Genomic DNA, 24,052 nt, shown 5'->3' with positions numbered 1-24,052 from the left:
CCAAAGTGCTATCATCACTACATTTATGTAGTATAGTACACAGAATGACTTGACTTAATTCCACTTAGGTCACTGTTGACTGAAGCATTTTTTGTAAAATGACTTGACTTAACTTAAGTCTCCTGATTAAATCGCTTTAGTTGACTTGCGTCGTTTGGACAAATGACTTGGGTTGAAATGAAGTGTTTTCATTAAGCATTTCTCATTAGGAAATTGGGTTACTTATCTAAAGTTTTGCACATAAAACAAGTTGCTTGCTGTAAATAGGGTTTTTGGTATTTTTATTTCTGTTAGGCCTATTGCTTATTTGTTATCGGACGAGTTATCAATTTTAATTGTGTAACGTTTAATCAAGCGACTGAAAATATGAATTGGAATTAACTTGTCCTAATTACGACTTGATTGTAAACAACTAGGACTTGTTATTTACTCCAATATACTTGACTCAGATGTAAGTTATTTACTAACGTTTTGACTGGGACTGGTTTGAAATATCAATGAGTATGTAAATTTATAACGGTCCTAAAGGTCAATTTTCAAAAGTAAATTTTTCAGCAAAACTTTTCAGAAAAAGCAATTATGTCTGTTGAAAAGGTGACTAAAAAGATTTAAGTAATAAAGCTTATCATACAGTATAGGAATTTATCTTTCCTTTTTTTTAATGACCATAACACTTTTTTACCTTAATTTAAATAACCATACCCTTTAAACCGTAATTTAACACACAAACGACACCGCTGTCAACTACAGAAGCTGAACCACAACCAACTGCAGAAATTGAACCAGAACCCACCACAGAATCTCAACCAGAACCATCTACAGAAATGGAACCAGGACCAACTACAGACGCAAGTAAGCTCTAAGTTGTGACTTCGCAGCAGCATAAAGGCGCTTAGCACAATTAGCCACAGTATCAACGAACGTTAATTATCTTCTCACGTTTTTCTTGAAGTACGTTTTCATATCAGAGCCACCAGATGCACAAAGCCACCGTTTTTAATTCCTAAATCCCCAGCAAAAAACTCGTAAGTTGCTTTTAAACATTCGGAGTTTAGCATACCAAAGGAATCGATAAAGCCAGATCGGATTTACTCCATTCAAGTCATATACGTTCGGTACTCGTCCAAGGGATCGGTATCGATGCGATGCTAAGTTAATATAGGAATTTTACCGTGATTTCACCCGATCCGTTAAAACTTAGTGCATTTCTAACCAAAAAGGTCTACGACAATAAGTGCATCCAAAGGATCAAAAAGTCCGACTTTTAGACTTTGAGGTCTCGGACAATGCACTAAATTGACTTCAATGTGCTTCAAAAGATTAACAATGTGCTTCAAAAGATTAAGTTTAATAATATGTAACCTACCTAAACCCAAACGCTAACCAGCACCCTAACCCAAATAATGTGCATTGAATTAATATTTACATAAACGCTTTACGCTCCAATACCTCAATTTGTGACGTAACAATCCTATGGTACCATAGACGAGAAACTATCTGATGCCCACCTGAGTTTGAGCTTTTTCACCAGCATTCAAATAATTATTACATTAACGCACATTATTTGGGTTAGGGTTCGGGTTAGCGTTTGGGTTAGGGTGGGTCAAGTGATATTAATGCTATCTCACACTTTTTGTAATCTTTTGTGAATGTTCAACGAATATTTTCAATTTATCTACGCCGGGAGTTTACCTGAAGGTCCAAATTAGTGCATTGCCAGGGCCTCAAGGTCTAAAAGTCTAGACTTTTCTGCCATTGGATGCCCTAATTGTCGTAGACCTTTTTGCTTAGAAATGCACTAATTTCTAACGGATCGGGTGGTGATTTGCGATACAATGTACAAAGTTTTAGAGTAGATCTCATGAAAAATCACTATTTACAACTGAAGTGAATTAACGCTGAAGCAAACTAAAAAACTGGTATAAATTACATTTGAAGGTTTCGTATTACTGGTTTTAGTATTGACACGTCTTCGTTTGGTATCGGATGAGATAATAATACTTCATGTCCAGAATATCAGGTACCGGTGTTGGAATAAAATGTAAAGTATCAGACATTCCTAATTTAGGCCAATAAAACGCTTTATTACCTCAGTAAAGTTTCTTTACTGTTTGTATGTCAATCTGAAATTCCAATGATATAAAGTCGCCTGCGGTTTTATATATTAGGTGCCTTAGACATAAATCGGTTATTTCAACTTCAATTAAATGAGATTTCTAACTATATGTTGAAACTAACTAAAGGTTTCAGCCCTGAAGTCAGTTTTGGCCTAATGACCTGAAAACAATATCCCTGAACATTTTAATTTCATCTGTATTGCTTTTTTGAGCATTGTAATGATGCCATTAGGTATCTGATCGTACCAAAATAGTTTTGGGCCAAAATATAAGTTATGGGTATCGGAAAAAATGTCAAATGTTGGACATACACATTGGTTTTGCAGAAACGAACCAAGAACTTACAATAAACAAGTTTTCACAGTGTTATTTTATCGTTACAGGTGTGATATCGTGTCCACAAACCACGTTTGGAGAACTTACGTTCGAGAAAGTTGGTCACGGAACTACAGTTCCTTCAGTGGAAATGTGCAAAGGTTAGCGGATTTTTAAACAATTGTGTAGGCCTATAACTTTTTAACGGTGTTGTAATGATTAAGGTCACTCTTTCACTTAAGTGCAGTAAGTAAGTCCACTTAAGTCATTGTTTTTAAATTACTTGACTTGATTTAAGTCTTTTAGACAATGACGTGACTATGCTTGGACTTAAGTAATTGATATAAATCTTGGGTTAAAATAAAGTTTGTATATTTAACATTTACTATAAAATTAAGCTGTTTTTGAACGCTTAATAGCTACATATGTTGTGTTTTGATAATTTTCTGTTGACCTAATGCTCATATCCGAGGAGGTTGCCAATTTTAGTAGTGTATAACGTTTATCTTTTAAAATCGGAGATTTGACTTGGAGTTGACCTGCCCTAATAATGTTATGACTGGGCTTTGACTTGGGCAACTAACAACTTAAACTGGGACTTGACTTGTTATTTTTTTTCTAAATTTATTTCGATCTAAGTTATTTTACAAATTATTAGACTGAAACTCGTCATTTAAATTGACTTGTGACTACACTGCTTTTCAGATCGTCCTGTGGGCAAAGCGGAGTGCATTCTTGCTGCAGACGGCCTCAGCGCCTCATTCGAGGAACCCTACTTTGTGGAATGCAACACAACCATGGATGGAATTCTAGACACGGTAACAATGATACCTGATGAGTAGGACGATTATTTGCTGACCTAAAAACGAGAAATTCTAACCTAATCGAAATCCATTGATATAAATTCGAACAACGTGCCGGTATTGTTGTTACACGAAATAGGAAATAGTATATTAGAAAATCACCAGCGAAAAAAGAAACAGTAAATACTGTTTAATTATTTGTCAAAATCAGAGATGCACAACCATGTGAAGCAAACATGAAGTTCGATATGAACCGTGTGCAATCAACCAGGCCTGGGTTTAATTCTGCCAGATCGCGCATAGTAAAGTCAAAATTTTGACAAGTCGCCCTAGTGACCAGTGTAAAACAATGGTTTCAAACTAATGTCGTTACAACTGAGAAAATAATGATGAATTTTAAACCTCAATTTATAAAAAAATATGTCCACTAAAAGTGTAATTAATGGGAAGCTCTATGAAATGCTCTGATCTTTTCCACTAATTCCCGTAACGAGATTATTACACATTGTGGTATTTCAAAGGAACAGTCAGAAACGCTTGTAAAACCAAACTTCAGAAAAGCTTTTTTGTAGCATCGTAATACACCAATGGACGACAAACTGCGGGCTCTTTAGCATTTTTTAGTTGGACGCGAGGTATTTTTTTTATGTAGCTTGGCAGCGTGATAGCCTTATAACCTACCTTCATTGTGCTATATTTTAAGTTGGTGTGCCTATAAGAGTTTTCATTTTGGCCTATTGTGGCATCACTGGGCCACCGAGCCATGAACTTGTTCTTTTCGCTGAATCCTACATTAAGACGAAAAATAAGCTCCTGTAATACTCAATACTAAACCCTAAAACACACATCCTTGCAGTTTGTGTGGTGTTATGGCAATATAACGGAATTTATGTTTTAATATATCTACCTGACTTTTAGCCGTGCGATAAGCTTCTATAAGCATTTCTATAAAATATTTTATCACTTACCGTCACCGGTTTCATTTTGTGAAGGCCAACCTGCAAAACGTGAGCACCGAAGAACTGGAGACTAAGGTCAAACATCTGATCGTCATGATGGACAACATAGCGTCAACGAACGCGGAGAAAGTGATCGACTTCATCCACGGCTTGTCTGGTAGCGACCCGCTCACAGTCGAGGTATCAAAAACAGTGTTGCTTGAGCAATATGAAACGTTGTTTGTTAAATAAGGTGTTATACAAGGTTTACAAAATCATGGCATGTTGATAACAACGGAATATTAGCCGTGTTTGTCATTTCCTGATGAAGGCTTTTTGAATAGACCAAAACGTTGGACAAACTAATTAATACCAGAAGAACTTATTTTCAGTACATTACTATGTTATGGACTATAACATACGCGCCTCTCTAATGTTATTAACACGGCTAATTTGCAACTGTACGCGAATGTCCAGCAATATTTTAGTACATTTAGGGCTTTGAGTCAATGATATTTAAATATGAATATAGCAGCCTAAGATGTTGTTATGATACTATGCCTAATTATTTTCTGGAAATTGTTGTTCACAGATTTCGCCTGATACCATGCATGACATTCTAGTTGTTACAGAGAAAACCACCCAGGCACTTGGAAACGATAATTCGTAAGTTCACCGCGCAATGATCATTACTAAATACTTCGTTCCGTTGAATCTAAGACAGTGTTCTCAAGTGTACAACGTAACTTTGTAAAAATTGCATTAGTAACACACGTACAAGCGAGCATGTTAAACATGGACGCACGCTGCCTATTATAAAAGCTCCAATATTAAGTCATTGCGTATTGCCCGAAATAAGAGGTGAGTGAAAAGTTATAAAATTTCGTTTTGTAGTGAATGTGTGCTGCAAAACCGTTAGATCGAAATCAGCGTTTCTCAACCGTGGTCTTTGGCTCTCAAGGGAGGCACGGAGCAGTCTTCAGGGGGCCGCAAGCATGTCCTATTTTACTACGTTGCCTGTTAAACTTTTTTTTTGGGGGGGAGGGGCGTTATGTCTTTAAAGACCACTCTTATGATGTTATGTACTGTGCTTTTTTAATTTGTGAACAAAGTGGACCACGGAGTGTTTAGCGCTAGTGGAAGGGGCCACGACTCAGAAAAAATGTTGAGAACTATTGGTATGAATCAAGTTATGCTAAGTTTCATTCCAATTTTAACAAAAAAATAAATATTGTGTAATTTTTGGTGTAGTTTTTATTTTTTTTTTGCTACCGTTGTTTCTAAATGAAGTTTGTTTTAGTGCAGCTAACAAAAAATCCCTGATTCCGAAAAGATGATTTACATTTAGAAGTGATTGTAGAGTCATATACTATTTTATAGGTTTTGTCTTTAAACACCAGAACATCGAGAAAAGTTTAATAAAACGAGTGTAATACGAAGTAATATTAAAAATGTTTTCGTAAGCCAATGCTGTACTTTCGTTACTTCGTTTTCAAGGGTAAACGATGCTAAAGGTGTGTGCTTAAAAGTATCATTTTCATTTTTTATTGCCTTTAGTGACAGGATTCGTTGAGTTATACTTGTTTGCAGAGAAAGCTTCAACAATCTAAACCAAGAACTTCTGCAAGTCTTCCAAGGATTTGCCGAAAGGATGTCACTCCCGGAAAATCAAAACCAACTTACAATTGCCACAGAATCGACATCACTGTTGGTAAGTTGTGTAGAATTGGTTTGATATGTTAGCAGTGCGTGAATGAAAAGCAATACAACACATGAAACAGTTGCTAATTTTAAAAAGGCAACATGGCGTATGCCAAAAACACACTACTTGAAGGATTGTTATAATAAACATTAACTCTTTAAAAGATTCGAGGTGAGTTTGTTAAGATCTTAAATTTCAAGTTCAAGAGTGAAATGCAAGTAAAATATCCTTGCTTCAGAAATAGTAGAATTTGAATAGTCGCAGTATGTTTAGTTTGCAATCCCAGCCACATATATCTCAGTTTTATACAAATGAAGCGCGGATATATAAAATCGACACCAGTTTTGATAAACATAGTAAAAAGTGTGTAAAGGAAAAAAATGTATGTCTGGCCCGCTTTCCTGGAATCGGATCAGCTAGCATGCGCCGCGCTATTGCACCATCGAAAATCAATATTTGTGCAACTTAAACTACATACAAAGGGATTTTTCAGGCAGCACGCATTGTTTTTACTATTTTAATATAAAAATACGTCACGTTTTAACATCACCCACTTTTTGACGTCATGTCTGAGTTTTTTTAGGTTCGTGATCTTGACTTGTCAACCGCGGTCAACGTGTCTGCGTTTCAAAATATGGAACCCTACGATATGTCTAACAAACAATTATATCAGGGCCCCGTATCCGTTTTCCAGATCCAAGAGCCGGCCAAAAATAGCAACAACGAATACGTCACGACCACGTCATCACTGACGGAGCCGGGGTCGTCAGGCGAGGTAACAGCGTCGGTCGACATCCCAGCATCCTTGTTGAATCTCGCCACCGAGAATCGAGCGAAGCGTCAAGTCGGAGCCGGGACTAAGCCGATTCGGATCGTGATCCTACTTTATCGCAACGACGCCCTCTTTCTGCCTGGCCAAAGCGGATCGCTGGTAAGGGACTTCAGCCTTATGACCGAGTTAAGAACAACTTCAACTTTGAAATAAAACACATTTCAGAACAAGACCTAAATAGGACTAATACCTAATAGTCGTAGTACCGTTTAAATCGGAATAAGTCCTAAATCCGTCGGAATAAAACCTATATGTCCAAAACCAGGTCTATGCAACATTTTACCTAACAAGGATCGCTGGTAAGTTAGCACGTCCACTGGGCAAAAAAATCGTCGCAAGAAAAATGTTTGAGTCCATTCAAAAAACTTTTTTTTTAAATATTACTTCTATGTGATGAGTGTGAAGGCTTATGTCATTGACGTAGTGACGTAATGACGTAAGCCGAAACCGTTGTTTAAATTTTACATTCAAAGCAGCGGTGAAAGTGCAATAATTTTTTTTACCTGAACTATGAGAGAAATTCAAAATACACCTAACACTTTTAATATGTTCTTTCTGAGAACATACAAGTTCGCACTCGAAGTAATAATTAAAAAAAAAATTTTGCATCGTATTGAGTTTGCATTAGTTTGTTGTGCAGGCCTAGGTTATACAAAAAAAATCAGACAACAGTTTAAGTTGTTTTGCAGATAATATCTGTAAGTGTGGCGGGACTGACATCGCAAGGACGACTGACCGACGGTCTGACCATCGTTTTCAAGCAACAGACCGAAGTTCAGGGCGCAGTTCCCCTTTATGGCATTGGCCTGGTGGTAAGTAACCTGAAAAACAAACATTCCCATGACAAACGCCTCAAAATATATGCTCCATAACTAAGGACGATATATGATTTATGTATTTTATTTTGATACCTACATTCGATGTTTAGGCAAAGTTTCCTTTGTCCGATCCGATACCAAATTGTAATCACGATAGTAATATGAAAAAATTGATTAAATAAAAACTTTTAAAGATTTTTATGACAAATACATTAGAAGTAGGAATGTTAGTATTTGTTGGGAATATATCTCTAAATTTCGTTTTTAATGTTTGAAACGCTGAGTTGGTTGACAAATAATAACTAAAACGCACAATTTAATTTGGTATTGGATCGGCACCGGTACCGCCCCAGTATCGGACATAAATCAAAAACCGGGCATCCCGTTTTAAATTTAATCCGATATTGCCAGATGTCCCTTACATTAATTGAATGTAAAGATTTCGACCGTTTTTTCTAACTTAGACGCCGCGTTAATTTGACTTGATTGTCACAGGAGGCTGTTACGAGGACGCAGTGCAACATTTGGGACGACACTCATAACCACTGGTCACCGGACTTGGGTGAGCTGCGAATGGGAACCAAGCCGCCAGAATGCGTCTTCTATAAGCTTGGACAATACGCACTGATTGTGGTAAGTATCAGTAGCCATATTCAACACTTTTGTTAATGTGATTATTTTTCTATATTTTTGTTGAGGTGATTTAAAGCAGTGATGTTCAACCCACTGGGTCGCGACCCAAAATTGGGCCGCAGTTTGATTTGTTTGGGTCACCGGCTATGGTAGCTCTGAGTAATGTCCAATACATTTTTAATCGGTAGCGATCTCCGATATTTTAGACAAAAATTACCGCGATCCGATCCGATAGCAATGACGTCATTGGTTTGTTCGAATAAACCAAAAAAGATAAAAAATAAACGTTTAAAGGTAATTGTTTTTTTCAGGTAATTTGGTGAAAATTTGCCTTAGCTATAAGAGGTTTAAAACCTTATTTTGTAATATACTATATTTAATAAATTTTTAATGATCAAAATAACGGCCCAATTAGACGTTAAAAGCGACATGCTTTATTTTCAAACGTTTCGGCAATTTCTAATGCCATCATCAGTGATATGGAAATAAATTTTTGCTTTCAAACTTCTGCGTTGGATCATAAATCATAAACAAATATTTATATTAATTTGGTATCGGATCGTCACCGATACCAACTAGTATCGGACGTGTACCGATACTACTACTTGGTATCGGGTATCGGCTCCGATCCGATACTATCGGACATCCCTAGTAGCTTTATATAGTCAGATATGTTAAGATTGGTTTTATGCAACGTTTCCGCAACAGTTTTAAATAATTGCTAGAGAAGCGCGAAAAATAATAATTAATGGAACTTATTCAAGCGAATGTATTATGTTTTATTCGCTTACAACATTTTTTTTTATTTTTTCACTAGGAAAAAAGGAATATGCCATTGAAATTTGATGTTCAGCCCATAAGTTACCTTGGCCTCGTTGTTTTAGAAGCTGGGACCTTTCTTACTATATGCATCTTTTTGGGTTTCAAGTAAGTAAATGGTTGTGTTTGAAATGTGAAAATCAAAGAGATGTTTTGCGGTGAATGGCGAAAATATAAGGTTACGAATTAGTAGAGTAGTAAACTGCAAACATTTTTTTTCAAGGACAAAAAACAAGCACGTGTCCAGCATTACGATTCATATATGCTGTTCATTTGCACTATTTTTGCAGAATTGTCTGCAAAGGGTCTGCTGTAATAAATAAATAAAAGTAACCAAGTCAGTCTTGCTAAAAGTCGCTTCAACATGAATTTAACTCCGCGAACCAAAACATTAGAAAAGTCTAATTGTCCCGTGTTTGCGTATAATCAAGGTTTTAGCGTTTTACCTGAAACCTTACAAAGCATCTTTGACTCTTTATTACATTTGATATTCTTAGTCAGTTATAAAATTTATTGTATGATCAAATAGTTATGACTGTCCGAACAAAGATATACACTTCTCGTTTACTGCTGGCTTTTATTTACGATTTTTGTTTTCACTACTGGTTTTGTAAGGAGCGTGTTCATAATGTACTCTAAAACTAAAATTTTACCCAAACTTTTTGAATTGAGTCAACGCACTCCTCACCATATGAAATTAACACCGTAAAGTAACACGAACATTAATTACCGCCCGTTAACACGCCTCCTACAAAATACTTTAGTACTACACCCTGGGCCTTACTTTATTCCTGTAAAACTGATGCTATTTAACATACACAGATACGTTTAATTTATTGCGGTGGCTGAGCTACTGGAACAAGCATGTTAGCAAATTTAGTCGGACCAACCTTAGCGTAAACAATACTAATCATTCGATAACAAATCAAGTTTAACCCTGCAGTTTAAACTCGAAAAAAAAACCACATACGTTTACTTATCGTGCAGAAAACTGCGCGTGCGCCACAGCACCATTTTCCTGGTGAACATTTGCCTGTGTATCGCCGTCGCAAACATTCTCTACATCGTCGGTATCGATAAAACGCACATGACGATGGGTTGTCGACTTTACGCCGCCTTCCTGCATTACTTCCTTCTCGCCTCTTGGTTCTGGCTGACGGTGTACGCCGTTTACTTGGCTCACGCCGTGATAAAGGTGGGCTAGAACAATTAATCAACGCTGTTAAATAACAGACTTTCTTATAGTCTTGCTTGTAGTAAATATACTTTATTTGAGAGATAGAAACCTGCTATCTGTTCCAATACTATATTCTCAATATTGTTTTTCTGTTTTATTTTTTGTCATAAATGACTAAGATCCTAACGGCGCAGCTGACTTAATAAAGGTCTTTTCATGACCCTCAGTGTGCCGGTCATGTTAAGGATGCAGTTTAATGTTTTTCGTTCGCTTAAATCTCTCGAACGTTTTTCAGTAATCATAGACTTCCTCATTGGGAACAAATCCTAGAGCAATGCCTACAGCAAGCTTGACAAATTAGACATGACTCTATTCCACATACTTTTTGACTATTATAACTATGTAATTGCGAAAAAATTTTCGACGAAAAACGGAAAGCCGATTCAAAAATATGGAACATATTTTTTACATTTTTTTATTTTCGACAATGTGATGAAAACTTGCAAGAAATTTACAAAAAGTAGCGGTATACCAAAAAAAATCGCGCTCGCTTCGCTCGCCAGGTGCGCTTCACTTACAACGGTTAATGAACACTGAACTAGATAAATTTTGTTTTTAGTTTTCGCGTTCCCTCAAAGCAGTTTTATTATACGTTTAATAATAGTATGGAAGACGAAGGGTGAGGTCGAAATTTAAATCAAACAAACGCCTTTGTTTGCGCTTTGCTCAACACTTTACTGACTCTGTAAATGTAAATAAACACGCTTTTAAGTGCAAAAAATATCCGAGGTCCGCCTAATTCAAAGTTGTTCTAACATTTCAATAACACAGTTCTTAGTTATCATTTTGTGCGGCCCGCAGAGACTTTTCTGCGTTTGGTTTTGGCCCGCGACTAGAACAAGTTTGCCGACCCCTGATTTAAAGTAAAGATATTATCATATTTAATAAAACGGGGCTAAACTGGATGCCAAATACAGTAGATGCTAATCCACTAACAAGTTTATTATTAAGTGAGCAATTCCTTAAAAAAATATTTTATACCTCGAAAAGGAGTTTCCTAAAAAATTAGTAAATTAATAGTCGAAAGCAAGTTTTCAAAGTTCGGTTGAACGACGTATAAATACTTTACATTTGAACTTTTCTATTTTATCATTATAGCTATTTTGTCACATAAATGACGTGTTTTAATGTCGTTTCAGGTTTTCGCCCAAAATATCAAGTAGCGGTGTCGGAATAAAATTTGTATCCCTATAATTGTTTAAATTTAAAGTATTATTTTACTCACTAAAAAGACACTTTAAATCGCAAGTTATTTGGTATTACTAAAAGCATTAGACCTACAAAATAAGAATTTTCACTAAAAAATACATTTTTTGAACGAAAAACGACACAACTATTCATACAATACATTTGTCTCAATCAGAGACACACAACCTATAAAGCCTAATCGAAGTTCGATCGGAATAAATGCGGCATAAACCAGGTCTGGTTGGTTAATTCTGCCTACTCGGGGTCAATTCCGCCGAAACCTTATATTGCTCCAATAAACACATACAGTAATACAGTTAAAATGATGTTGAATGTAATTCAAAAAAACATTTTGGTAAAATTTTGAACTAAACGATTATTAAAAAAGTGCACTACAGTTTTGTGTTAATCTTGTAAACGAAAAAAAATGTGCATTTCATGACCGACTTTGACTTCAAATAATTTTACTTTTTCGGCCATGTTAAAAATAATAGCCCTAGTTATATACAGTAGACATAATGTCTTCGGAGAGGCCTGCCGAAATCAATCAGGATTGTAGTGCAAATGTATCTAGTTACCTGTGTCTATAGTTATTACCTATAATAAGAATAAAACTAAAAATGTTCTGTTGCTCTTCAAATAGGATCGCTCGACTGCTCCTTCGAGGTGGATTGCCATCCTTCCCTACTTCCTGTCGCTTTTCATCGTTGCTTTGGTCGCAAGCTTCGGGCTTCTCGTGACAGACAAGAAGAGCTACAGAGCCGGTACGTACGAGTGATACGCAAAATATTTGATTGAACGATAAAACCAGATAAGATGGCTTCTCGTTTTGTTTTTTTTGCAGACTATATGCCACGTTGAACAATCTATGGACCCTCAGTACATATAGGTTATCAGTTATGGACATATTCCAAAACTATGCATCTTACCGGCACAAATCAAATCTTTTTGATCTGCTTTCAGTCACTGTTGAAATAGATAAAACGTAGCAAGAATATCGAAGTCCATACAAAAGTAGGCATCATATTAAACGTTTCGAATAACTGAATAAAAAATTATTCGAAACGTTTAAAATGATACCTAAGATTTCGTATATAAAATGGACTTATCGCTTCTTAGTAATGAGAGCGTTACTAGAAAATGAAACTATATTATGTGGCCATAAAACTTTGTTGAGAAACCCTGCCTATTAAATTTGCATTTTTAACCAAAAAACAATCGTATTTCAATAGTGTTTGTTTCACGGTGAAGCGCCCATCATGATAATGAAAACATTGCACCGTTTTAAGACGACATCTTCTTCAACTCGGCCTACTTGGCGCGAAACATGTGCTGGATTCGCGGCGATTCGTTCTCCTTTGGCTTCTTGCTTCCTGTCGGTGTCTTCGGAGTGGTGGATGTCCTCCTGATCCTCGCTGTCGCCTGCAAGAGGATTTGCTTCTCCACCGCGGTAAGGTTCTCATTTTAAAATCTCCTATAATGGATAAAATATAATTGTGAAAAAGTGAGTATGGCAATGTAATCAAACCTCGCATAGGGAAACAGTGACTTAATGTAATTGTTTAGCATATATAGCCAAAATACAAAAATGTTTATTGTTCATTATGGAAAAAGCGCAAAACAAGCTCTGTTTATTTAAATACACTATGCGTTTGTGGAAAATGGTCAATGTAATAATTATTATGCAAAAAGTCAATCAGGATTCCTCTAACTTATAACCTGAGAATATATGAATCATCCACAAAACAAATATTTTTATAGACATAAAATTTCTTGGAAAAAACATAGCAGTTGCAATACTTTTTAACTGCATAAAATGCCAGCAAAAAAATAACCTACGAGGTAGTTTCGTTTGTACTTGACAGGCAACATTCTTATGTTTTTCTTTTTTGTTGCATAGGTCGAGAAAACCGATGAAACCAACGAGGAAGCTGAAAAGCCGAAACCCGAGAAAAAGCCCAAAAGTCACCTGTCAGACTTCCTCGTAGCCGTCGTCCTGATTGCGTTGTTCACTGCTACCTGGCTGTGCTGCAACATGATGCTGAAGTCCGACGAATCCCCTCTCGTACAAACACTCTCGATTCTCTTCACATTGTTCAACCTAATCCAGGTAGCTTTGTCACATGATAGCTTACAATGTAGCAATACTACCAGTGTAGCAAATACTACCAGGGCTGCGGAGTCTGACTCGTGACTCGACGGATTCGGTTTATTTTGCTAGAGTCGGACTTGGGACTCCTGTAAGACTACACAACAGTGCCTGAGTCCCGAGTCCGACGTGCGCAAGCGCAGTACCAAATTTTGAAGCTAGTAAGGGCGCAAGTGTAAATTTTAAAGTTGGAATAACATATTGTATTGTGAATAGTTGAATTATATGAAATGTGAGTGATTTCTGAAATATCCACCTTATTTGATTTACGTCAATGGGTTAAGTACAGGCTATTAAGTCGGGGCCGGACTCAGAACTCGGCAAAGTCGAACTTGGGACTCGGAAGTCGGACTCCGGTTTATTTTTTGACCGAATCCGTAACCATGCTTACTACAGCAAAATACAAAAAAGTGGCCTTCGAAGAACAATGTGTTCAGCACATTTGGGTTATTGAGTTACCGTTGACGATAGTAAAACGAAATCCCTTTTCTATATGTCATACAAACTGTTAAGCTAATTACAAGAACTATGTTGTATGGCAAACTAAATGGGTAAATCAATAAATCTCTTCGCACGGGTAAACGACAATAATCCCCCCTACTTCCGTTTTGCTTTAACAACACAACTGATGCTTCTTCCAACATTTCCAACACTTGGTAGGGGTCCAAATTGATATATACAGCACCGGAATATATATATATATATATATATATATATATATACAGTAATGTGATATATGTAGATAATTTTTAACCTACGTTTACGCATTCCGCTTGTGTTTTAATTCTGTAATTCAAAATTTTAAGACTCCAACCAGTTTATATACCAAAAGGAAGCTTTTCCGGTACTTGTATGTGTATAAAATACCGGAAGAGTTTTTTTTTGGTATACTATGCCTGTTAGCAAAAACAAATTTATCAGGTTTACATGTTTCCATTGTTTTCAATCGTTGTGCTGACATTTTTAACCCGAACACGGCATTTGCGTGTACGCGCAGGGCCTGTACATCTTCGTCGCCTATTGCGTCATGCCGAATGACGTCACTGATATCTGGTGTTGCCCCGGTTCCGGCAAGGAGGGGGAGAACGACGACGACCAGAGAGTCCAGGAGGTGGTTGAGGGTGAAAACGAGTAAGAAGGTGGTGACGTCTTCATTCAGGCCGTCTAAGATCAAATCATAGTCAAAAAAGAAAAGTAGTAAAGGATTTTAGCACCAATATTGATGTTTTATGTTTTTTCAGTCGACCGTCGTATGGTTTTTACTTAATCTTTCATTGTAACTTTTGGCAGATGACCCATACCCGACTTTGAGTATTTCTATTTTCGCATTTTGTATGGCAAAAAATTGTTATATTTATTCAAATTGTAAGTTCGTTTTGTCGTTATAGTGTTGTTTAATATTTTTTTTATCATATTTTTTTTTAATATTCGTAATGTAATGGTTTCACTCTATATATAGCGCAAGTGAAGCATAACTAAATAACAAGATGACGAATTTAATGAATTTGACGAAACCTAAAAATATGTTTTAACATCATAACGTTAATCACGACTTTGTCTCCAAAAGCTAAATTATTAGCATTTTTAACTTTTACACTGGAACTACTCTAATTTTATCACGTTTCTTCGCGCATATTTATTATTGCTATTATTATACTTTTTTTAATACATATATTGCACAATGTTTGTCAGTTGATTTATAAGTTATGCAGGTGTATCAATATTAGGTGTCCACTTTGTTTTTCTCAATTAACATAATGTAGTATTTGTCTGTGGTGCCCATAGTAGATTCGCGAAGCACATTCAGAATATACTCCAACGGTTAAAACAATTTGACGCTAACACAATCCAAACAAATTAATCGATAGTAGATGCAATTTTATAATAGGTTTTAGTTATATACTTTTTATAATCAGAATTTTCTTTCGAATAACAGAATCTGCCTGAATTCGAATGGTGAAAACCAATGACTTTGCGTTGCAAATTAATGAGAAAGATTAAACTAAGTACAGAACTTAGTAAACGTGTGCCGAATTGCGTTCATCGCCATCCTTACATTCAGGCGCCAATTGGCTAAATGGACGGCGTAAATATTTTGCAGCGCGTGCGTTAAGCGATCTTTAAGCGGATTTGGCGTTCAACATCCGATTTTCAGCGTGTTGTTGCAAAAAAGCTTCGCGTGCCTATATACGACCGACACGCCCACAGGCCAATTGCTAATTTGGAAAAAGTCAGGTAACCTTTTCCAAATAAACTCATGCGCCTGTTGCTGACTACAAGGCCAAGTACTGTTTTCCTTTTAAGAAACTAGCTGGTAAAGCGGGATGACTCTTTCTGAAACCGAGATTTTTTTCTTAACTTTCTGTGACTCAATGTTGGCTAAAGATTCGTTGTGATTAGTTGAGCCTTTTTGAACGTCTTGTGCCACTGACCTAGATTTTACTTCGCTGAAATATACGCAAGTTTCATAAGAATAAATGCACGCGGCTCGTTACGGCTTTTAAAAAGTTAAGCGTTAGTGGAAAATAGCGCAAAGGTAACCTGACTGGCCTAACTCTATTTTTGACAACTTTCACTATTTGTAAATGTTTTTTGTTTGCGCTTTATTCTAACTTTTTCTGTAGTAGCACTTTATTGCCCGTGAAATCTATTCAACACAAAGGTGTCATGCAGAATATAGCATGTGGTGTAGCGTAAGCATATAAACCTCTACAAACTACAATTTCTTTCAAGTTAGACCATAAATGTCATTATACCGAGCCGTACTCAAATATATTATCCTTGTATGCTTCACATAAGTTGAAGGATTTGCCATTCAAACCATATATCGTTGTGTGACGTCATACCCGAAAATTGCGTGCAAGTCCCCAAACGAAAATGTTTGATCAGCAACTTTTGACACGTTGATATTTATGGTTTATTTGTTTTGGCAATAAGTTATTTAAGATGACATAAATACATTTTACTTTTGCATAACAGTACATACAGGTGACGAATATGAACACAAGTCGAAAATAAGTAACAACTTTTCACATGCTCTAGCAAATTGTGACAATGTTCATAAATTGTTCAACGCACAGACGAAAGGAACTTCAGGATACAATCACAGCATTTGTAATATGCTTGATAAATCAGCCCCGGGGTAACAGCAAAGTGACGCTACCACTGGAATGTTTCCGAATAATAAATCAAAAGTGATAAACTACATCCAGGCCTACATCCAGGTTCTATCATTTTTCACAGCCTTCTAAAATGAAAATCAATGGCCAAATATATTTTAAACACTTTCTGAGCTTAAACTTCAATATTAACCAGTCGAAACAAGTCTTGGATGAAGCGTTGATTGTTATATTAATTACTTAAATTTTGGACTGTATAACCTTACTTGCAAAATAAGGTTAGCTCAATTATGCTGAAACACTCCAGAAAGCAAGGAATCTCCCGCGGACAATAAAATGTAAAAGAACTAACTACTGTTATTGGCATTCTCTTCAGCTTTGCTTTTTGTACAGAAACTGACTTTGCTTTTTGTACAGAAACCGATTATACCTGTTTTTATAAACACTCTTAAGATAATAGCTCAATTATGCATTTAAAAAGCGATTTCGTATAGTTAAATCTCACAAGTCAGTTATTCAAAAAAAAAAGCTCATCTAGTTATTATATTTCTTCTCCAACGTTTTCTATTCAAATCGCGTTTTTCAGGGTGAATGTCGTCACAAGTGTAGATTTATTTCGGTATTCCGCGCCAAACCGCAAATAAGCCGGTGCAAGGATAGGCCTTGAATCGAGGTGAACTCCGGTACTCACTTATTTTTTCCAGAAGCTCGAACTTACTCAAATACTCCGCCATCTTTGTGTGCGACTTGAGCAAATCGGGCTTAGCGATCATCATTTGGCTGAGCATCTCACACATAATAAAATCAACGTAGGTCAACTTGTCGTCTGCAATCCAGGCGTTTTTGCTCAAGTGAGTCTCGAAACGGTCCATTTTGACCTTGATCCCTTCAAAGTAGGCTTCCTTTTCCGCCTCGAAGTCTGCGTAGCAGAGCTTGTAGAAAGACCAACGAAAGTCGTTGACCACTCCTTCCATCATGTCGCCCAGGTCTGCGTTTGCCGGCATCATGTCATACTTTCTGCCGAAGTGTCGCAAAATGGCCATGCTCTCGGACAACTTAAAATCGCCTATGTGCAAGTAGGGCAAGTTCGGGAAGTCCATTCCGAGTTCGATCTTCAATTGTTCCCATTCTTCTGGGTCCTCCTGATGCAAACGTTTGTCTTCATATTCAAGTCCGACGCATTCCATCATGAGACGACATGGCTCACCCAAGCCTCTGAGATCCCAATAGGCAAGCACTGGTTTTGACATCGCCAACTTAAAGTGTTTACTGCAGTAGGTCAAGGTTAAGTCAATAAAATTTGTTTCCTAGTAGTACAAAGAGGATTTGTAATTGTTTAGAATTTCAAATCTGAAACTTAATTCGTTTCGAAGCACAAGTAGCGGTCATTTAATCAGTTGGTCAATTTAAGCACAATTGTATCGAGTTAAAACATTGCGGTATAATTATTTTTAATCTCTGCCATTAAAAAATCGGTATCTATATCTCAATTAAGGCTTCGATAAAGCATCGCATTTACCCTGCTGCCGAGATCAACTGCAACCATGCTCTCAGAAACAGCAACAATTTCGCACCGGCCACGCCTTTAGGCTCTAGTCTAGCCCATGTAACTTTCCTGTTTCGCCTTACCGCAAACGATCTGGCTCAGCAAGTTATGCCGACAGGAGTTTTATTTGCAGCGGGCGGTTTGGTCAACAAACAGTGCAAACACAGAAAAAAACGAGAGAAGAGATTTGGTTCACTGATTGGCCTCTTGAGTCTGTGCCCACTAATAATTTTGGGAAACGTTCGCTTGACCGTTTCGAAAAAGCACATTCTAGGCGTGCATTTTTAAAGATCGACTGATAAAAGCTGCACAAGGTGTAAATTTAGGCTAAACCCGGTTTTAACGGTTTGCACGCTTGACATTCGCTCGATGGTTATGCACGACGCCCTGCAACTGCATTACCATGGTTGGTCATGAAACTATGTTTTAGGATATAAGATAGCTTATAAGAGTTTACTAAAAGCTATGCTTTAAACACTGTTAGATTGCAAACAGGGCATCCGTTTTTTTATTTTATAAGTAAAATCTCTGCAAAAAACGCTTAATTATTGAGTGTCGTTTAGTAAATATCGTAAACACAATGCGGGTTTATATTTTTACCTATTGTGCTGTCAAGCATTAGCCAAAGTTATTCATTCAGAGACTACATTCATAGTTTAAAGCGGTCCAAGAACCAATTTAGTGTTATGTTTTTTGGAAAATAGTCACGCCAATTCGAAAGGTGTAGTACCACATTGCTGACTGGTTTTTTCAGACCCGATAAATGTAATATAGTTGTGGTAGGTTTGTCATGTAAAGGTCAAATTCACGGGGTATAGCTAGTCACGATTTTTTGATAATTCTCATTGAGTGTGGTGTTTGTATGTATTGGAAGTAATCTCAGCATTCTGCTCTCGTTCGAGGAATATAATTACAATAATATAGCCGTTCCCCATATTTAGTTTGCGGGAGCGTATGCCAATCACTCACGTCCTGTTGTTATGAAAATTACCTTGGCGTGCGCGATTTGAAATGCTAACTTTATTAGTGGCATTTTCGTAGTTGTCGTGCTATAGGCGCACCTATTCTGCCAACTTATTGCTGCGAAACTACCTCCAACAAAACGAACTACATTGAGTAGGGTTCTTCTTTTTCCCGGATTTTTTCACTCCCGGGAAACGGGATTAAAAAATGAAAATTCCCGGGATTCCCACGAAAAAATTATACCTAAAATTACGTCATGTTGACGCTTAAAGTTATTTTATATTAGCTCCAAAGATTTAATTAAGCTCATTTATGTTCTGTAGTCTTGCTTCTGCAATCTTACAAGACCTTCTCATATTAAAGTCTGCACCTTTTTTTGTTTTTATTTAAAGGAAAGCGCATTTTTTTGGTAGAATAAATTTAATTAAGTTTTTGCCGCTGTTAAGCGCAAATAAAGAAACTCGGGCAACAACTTTAACACAGTCGGTAATATTTTTTTCTTTATATCAGTCAAAAACGACAATTTTTTTTTCGCTGGTACCGGTAAGCGCAAATAAAGCAGCTCAGGCAACGACTTTAACAGGGTTGGTAATATTTTTTCTTTATATCAGTAAAAAACGACAATTTTTGTTAAGTTTTGCTATGTTGCCGAATAACCGGGATTAACAAAAGAAATTTCCCGGGATTCGGGATGGTTAATTCGCGGGGAATCCAGGGAATTTCCCGTCGAAACATTCCCGGAGAGGAACCCTACGTTTGAGAGAACATATTTTGCCGTGTTTTTAAGATAACATGTGTACCGGTATCACTAAACCCTCTCCGAATTTACCGTTTGTCAAATCAAATTTGATAACGTATTGAACAAACTTAGTCCAACGTCAATACCCTCAAATCATTTTTTTCCTATTTTTAAAATAAACACTGCTCCATAAGAGACCCTAACTTTTAATACAAAGTTGACAATAGTAAAGGAATAGTTAATGTTCTCTCGTCTTAGTTCATTGTAACATTTTTTTGCATCGTAGCGTTTTAATGTCAAGAAAATGACCTTTTGGTGAAGTTCAGGATTTGAATTGTACTTTTCAAGCATTCTATTTGTTGATAACGCCATGACTTTTAGCTGAAAGTGATCTCAATTATACTTATTAAGCAGTCTTTTATAGTCGTTAGACCAGTGGTGGTTCTTAACCTTTTTCCATTCCCCCTAGGAAACACAACGACTCAAAATATACCTACAAAAAATTCAGTTTTTTATAATCAACTTTGCCAAAAGATATTTTAATAAAAATAATATATTCTGTTGTATTAAATAATTAATAGAAAGCACCCAGAGCGCATTGTGACGTAATAAAAGGAGCTGTACACTTACACTTACTTCATAGCTTTGTCTCGCTTGCGACAAGACCTGTAAAATTACTTTCTAGCCACAACAATGTGCAAGCAACCACTTGGGGCACTGTTGTAGCTGTGTGGCAAAAACAAAAGAAAAAAAGTATACATTTTGAAAAAAGTGCGCACATTTTCAAAGGTATTTCAAGATGACGGCACATTTTTACACATTATCCAAAAATTGTTCGCATCCCCGTCTCTGCGAAAAATTCAACAAGAGAAAAAGTATGGTGATGTCGCTGTTTTAAATGAATCGCTTTTGTGACGTCACTCTACTGACGGTCACATTTCAACAGTCGCTATTCAGAGCCCGAGCCCTATTCTCATGCATTCAACGGTTTGTAGATTTAACAACTATAAAGCTTTACCATGCCGTTGTGATTAAATGAACCAGAAAGTTTACCATCCTTACACACTCAACAAAGTAGTGAAGCAATACAACACCGCTTTGAGGGGCATCTTCATGTCTCCCTACTGGTCCCTATAGGCTTCCAACTATGCCGATACGGATTCATTGGATAAAGTCAAAGAGACTGTTTCTAGAATGTAAACCATACGTTTATCTTTAACTTTTATTTTCTCGTCCAGCTTAGCCAAAACATCCCACAGTTATTTAGAGATAAAGCAAATACGAACCTTATAAGTACAAACATGCAAGCACTCAAGCATTAAAAAAGAAAATACCGGTTTAACTGAAACAATTTGAGCTCGCTAGGTGCGCCATCACGTTTTTTTTTTATTCCCGATGACCTTTAGCACGCTTTTCGTCTGGGGCGTTTGGGGTGTCGGGGGTTTTCACGAGGCTGTAACTGCTTGCATGGGAATGGTTTACCTTACGTGTATATTAGAGGGTGTTGTAGATTTTCATATACAACAGCATATATGCAACGAAAAAATATTTCAAACTAATAAACAAGAACCTTTAAATTTTTTTTTTGCAATTCGTTTCGCTTTTGCTAATTAGCTAAAATAAGTTTATTAGACAGGCTTTTACAATAAGCGATCCAGGTATACATTATGTACAAACACTAAACAACTTTTAAACAATTTTATCTGTATATAGTTTTGAAGTCTTGGTAGTGTTACTGTGAATAAAATAAATCAGAAACGCTACTTAACACACGGTAACAAATCTTGGTAAAAATGTAATATAAGTAATGAGATATTTTATCTATAAAGTCATTCGATTTTTGACTTGGTGAACACTTTTAACTTGTTACACAAACGAAGTAGAATTGGGAAGATGTGTGCAGTAGTGCGAACAATTTTACAAAAAAAAAAAAAAAAAAAAAAAAAAATCTACAAGTAAGCCGAATTTCACGCGCATAATAACAGTTGGTTGTCATAGCATAAAACTTAACCATTTTCGTGTTAAAAGTCTCTCAAATTTTGTTACAAAATTAAGAAAGTCACCATTTATATAAAAAACAAAACAGTCATTCAAAAACGGGGTTAAAAAACGGGGAAGAAATGTTCCATTTGAAGTTTGGGCAACAAACGTTGCATGGTTTCTTTATTACAATGTCATCGGGAAGCCATAAACCTGAAAAACTTGAAGAGAAATTTACGTAATCAACATTTATAACAAAAGTGCAATTTGAAAATAAGCAATAAGGTTTAGTTTCTTTGAGGATACCGCACAAGAAGAACTGTACAACTTATTTCGGTTTTCCACGCCAATTTGCGAACGGACCGGTGCAAGGATAGGCCTTGAATCGTGGTGAACTCCGGTAAGCACTTATCCCTTCCAAACGCTCAAACTTATTTACATACTCTGCCATCTTTTTGTGCGACTTCAGCATATCCGGCTTGGCGATCATCATTTGGTTGAGGATTTCGCAGAAAACGAAGTCGACATAGGTCAGCTTGTCGCCGGCTAACCAGGCGTTTTTGTCCAGGTGGGATTCGAAGTTGTCCAGCTTGACTGTAATTCCTTCAAAGTAGGAGTCCTTTTCCGCCTCGAAATTCATGTAGCACAGCTTGTAGAACGAAACTCGAAAATCGTGAACAACTCCTTGGAGCATGTCGCCCAATCGCTCCTGTCCCACTGCTGGCATCATATCGTATTTTCTTCCCAGATATCGCAGTATGGCCCAGCTCTCAGAGAGCTTTAAGTCGCCATCGAGAAGATACGGCAGGTTCGGGAAATCCATTTCAAGTTTCGGTTTGCATTCCTTCCATTCGTCGGAGCTCGTAAAGCGCTTGTCTTCGTAGTCGGCTCCAACGCATTCAAGTATAAGTCGACACGGCTCACCTAGGCCTCTCAAATCCCAATAGGCAAGCACAAGTTTTGACATCGCAACCTTGAAGTTACTTTGAAGGTTACCGCGGTATTTCAGTAAGTTAAAATGTGAACACACGAGGCCTATGTAGCAACAAAATGTAAAGTGGAATTATTACGTACCAGAGTATAAAGACGAACAATACAAGAAAACCAATATATATAGTAATATCTACGACTGACTAAGAACAACTCTTTAGAATAAGACCTAAATCAATCGTATTAGGATCAAAATGACCCAAATAATATTTAAAACCGTAGAAAATGGAATCGGACGGTGACGAGAATTTTAATTATGGTTCAAATATTGAGTTTAAATATTGAGGCTTGAGTTTAAGTTTATAGGTAAAAGAGATCTCATTCTGGCCTCTTTGGTCTTATTCTGACAAGTTTCGGTCTTGTTCCGATATTTTGGCCTGATTCCGAACTTTGTAATATTCCGACGATAAAGTTATTATTATTATTTTGATCCTATAGCTGGAATCCGACAAAACCTGCTAACGTTGTTATTGTTTAACTCTAGAATTGTTATTTTTTAATGTAGTACGATTACCTATCTATACATTCCAAATTAAAGGTTAAGTTAAGGTTGCAAATTGAACAAATCCATTCTTTGACTTGAGTGTTTTCGACAAATGACTTGACCTAAACTGAAGTCATTAGGCTATAGTAAATAACTTGTTTAAAACTGACGTTTATCATCAAATATTTGTTGATAAAATTGGGATATTAATCTCAAATTTTGGTCATAAAACAATTGGCTTTCTGTATATTGCGTTTTGTTATTATCACTTGAGTTGTGGCTCATGATCGGACGAGTTTGCCAATTTTAATAGTTTTGAGCATTATTTTTATCTCAATGGCTGAACTTGAAGTTGACTTGCTCAATTATGACGTAACTGGAATTTAACTTAGACGACTAATGCCTTAAACTGGAACTTGACTCGTTATTTTAGCAAAAGACTGGACTTGGACTTAAGTTATTTTTCAAATGCCTTCACTGGGAAGTAAGTCATTCCAAAAAAAGTTGTTTACAACACTGATGTCGCTATGTCATAACGCTATTTGTCGGCTGACGAGCTACGCAAAAGCTTGTCGCAAAACGAGCAGCACATCCAGGACCTACTTGACGGGATAAACTATACTTCCTGCCTCACTTTGCTGCGAATTAAATGCCACCCTGTCAGCACCCACCAGGGCTTA

The 24,052-nt window shown here is 36.7% G+C and overlaps 1 protein-coding gene and 2 pseudogenes across 1 annotated transcript; 1 reads left to right on the top strand and 2 right to left on the bottom strand.

Annotated features, from left to right (window-relative positions):
• Positions 1-2,647: 2,647 nt before the first annotated feature.
• LOC146140925 (adhesion G protein-coupled receptor L3-like) lies at positions 2,648-15,177 on the top strand. The gene is made up of 14 exons (XM_083392740.1): positions 2,648-2,678; positions 3,138-3,250; positions 4,228-4,374; positions 4,766-4,839; positions 5,764-5,884; positions 6,570-6,806; positions 7,397-7,519; positions 8,021-8,158; positions 8,976-9,085; positions 9,965-10,172; positions 12,046-12,166; positions 12,692-12,852; positions 13,303-13,512; positions 14,549-15,177. Exons 1-14 carry the CDS (start codon positions 2,648-2,650, stop codon positions 14,684-14,686), a joined length of 1,932 nt encoding a protein of 643 aa, XP_083248866.1. The 3' UTR covers positions 14,687-15,177.
• Positions 15,178-17,281: 2,104 nt separating this feature from the next.
• LOC146140924 (glutathione S-transferase B pseudogene) lies at positions 17,282-17,920 on the bottom strand (annotated as a pseudogene).
• A 4,064-nt stretch (positions 17,921-21,984) lies between these two features.
• On the bottom strand, positions 21,985-22,927 carry LOC146140923 (glutathione S-transferase B pseudogene; annotated as a pseudogene).
• Between the last annotated feature and the right edge of the window lie 1,125 nt (positions 22,928-24,052).

Source organism: Ascidiella aspersa, chromosome 6 (assembly GCF_963924565.1).
Source record: "Ascidiella aspersa chromosome 6, kaAscAspe10.2, whole genome shotgun sequence".
NCBI lineage: Eukaryota > Metazoa > Chordata > Ascidiacea > Phlebobranchia > Ascidiidae > Ascidiella > Ascidiella aspersa.
The sequence above is the reverse complement of the archived record's forward strand: the minus strand, read 5'-3'. Positions and strand labels throughout refer to the sequence as shown.

Bases quoted from the DNA above. Each gene is read 5' to 3' on its own strand.
- LOC146140925 (XM_083392740.1), top strand. From the start codon at position 2,648: ATGATTAAGGTCACTCTTTCACTTAAGTGCA. The intron at 2,679-3,137 runs GTAAGTAAGTCC...ACTGCTTTTCAG, and splicing joins CACTCTTTCACTTAAGTGCA to ATCGTCCTGTGGGCAAAGCG. The intron at 6,807-7,396 runs GTAAGGGACTTC...GTTGTTTTGCAG, and splicing joins CTGGCCAAAGCGGATCGCTG to ATAATATCTGTAAGTGTGGC.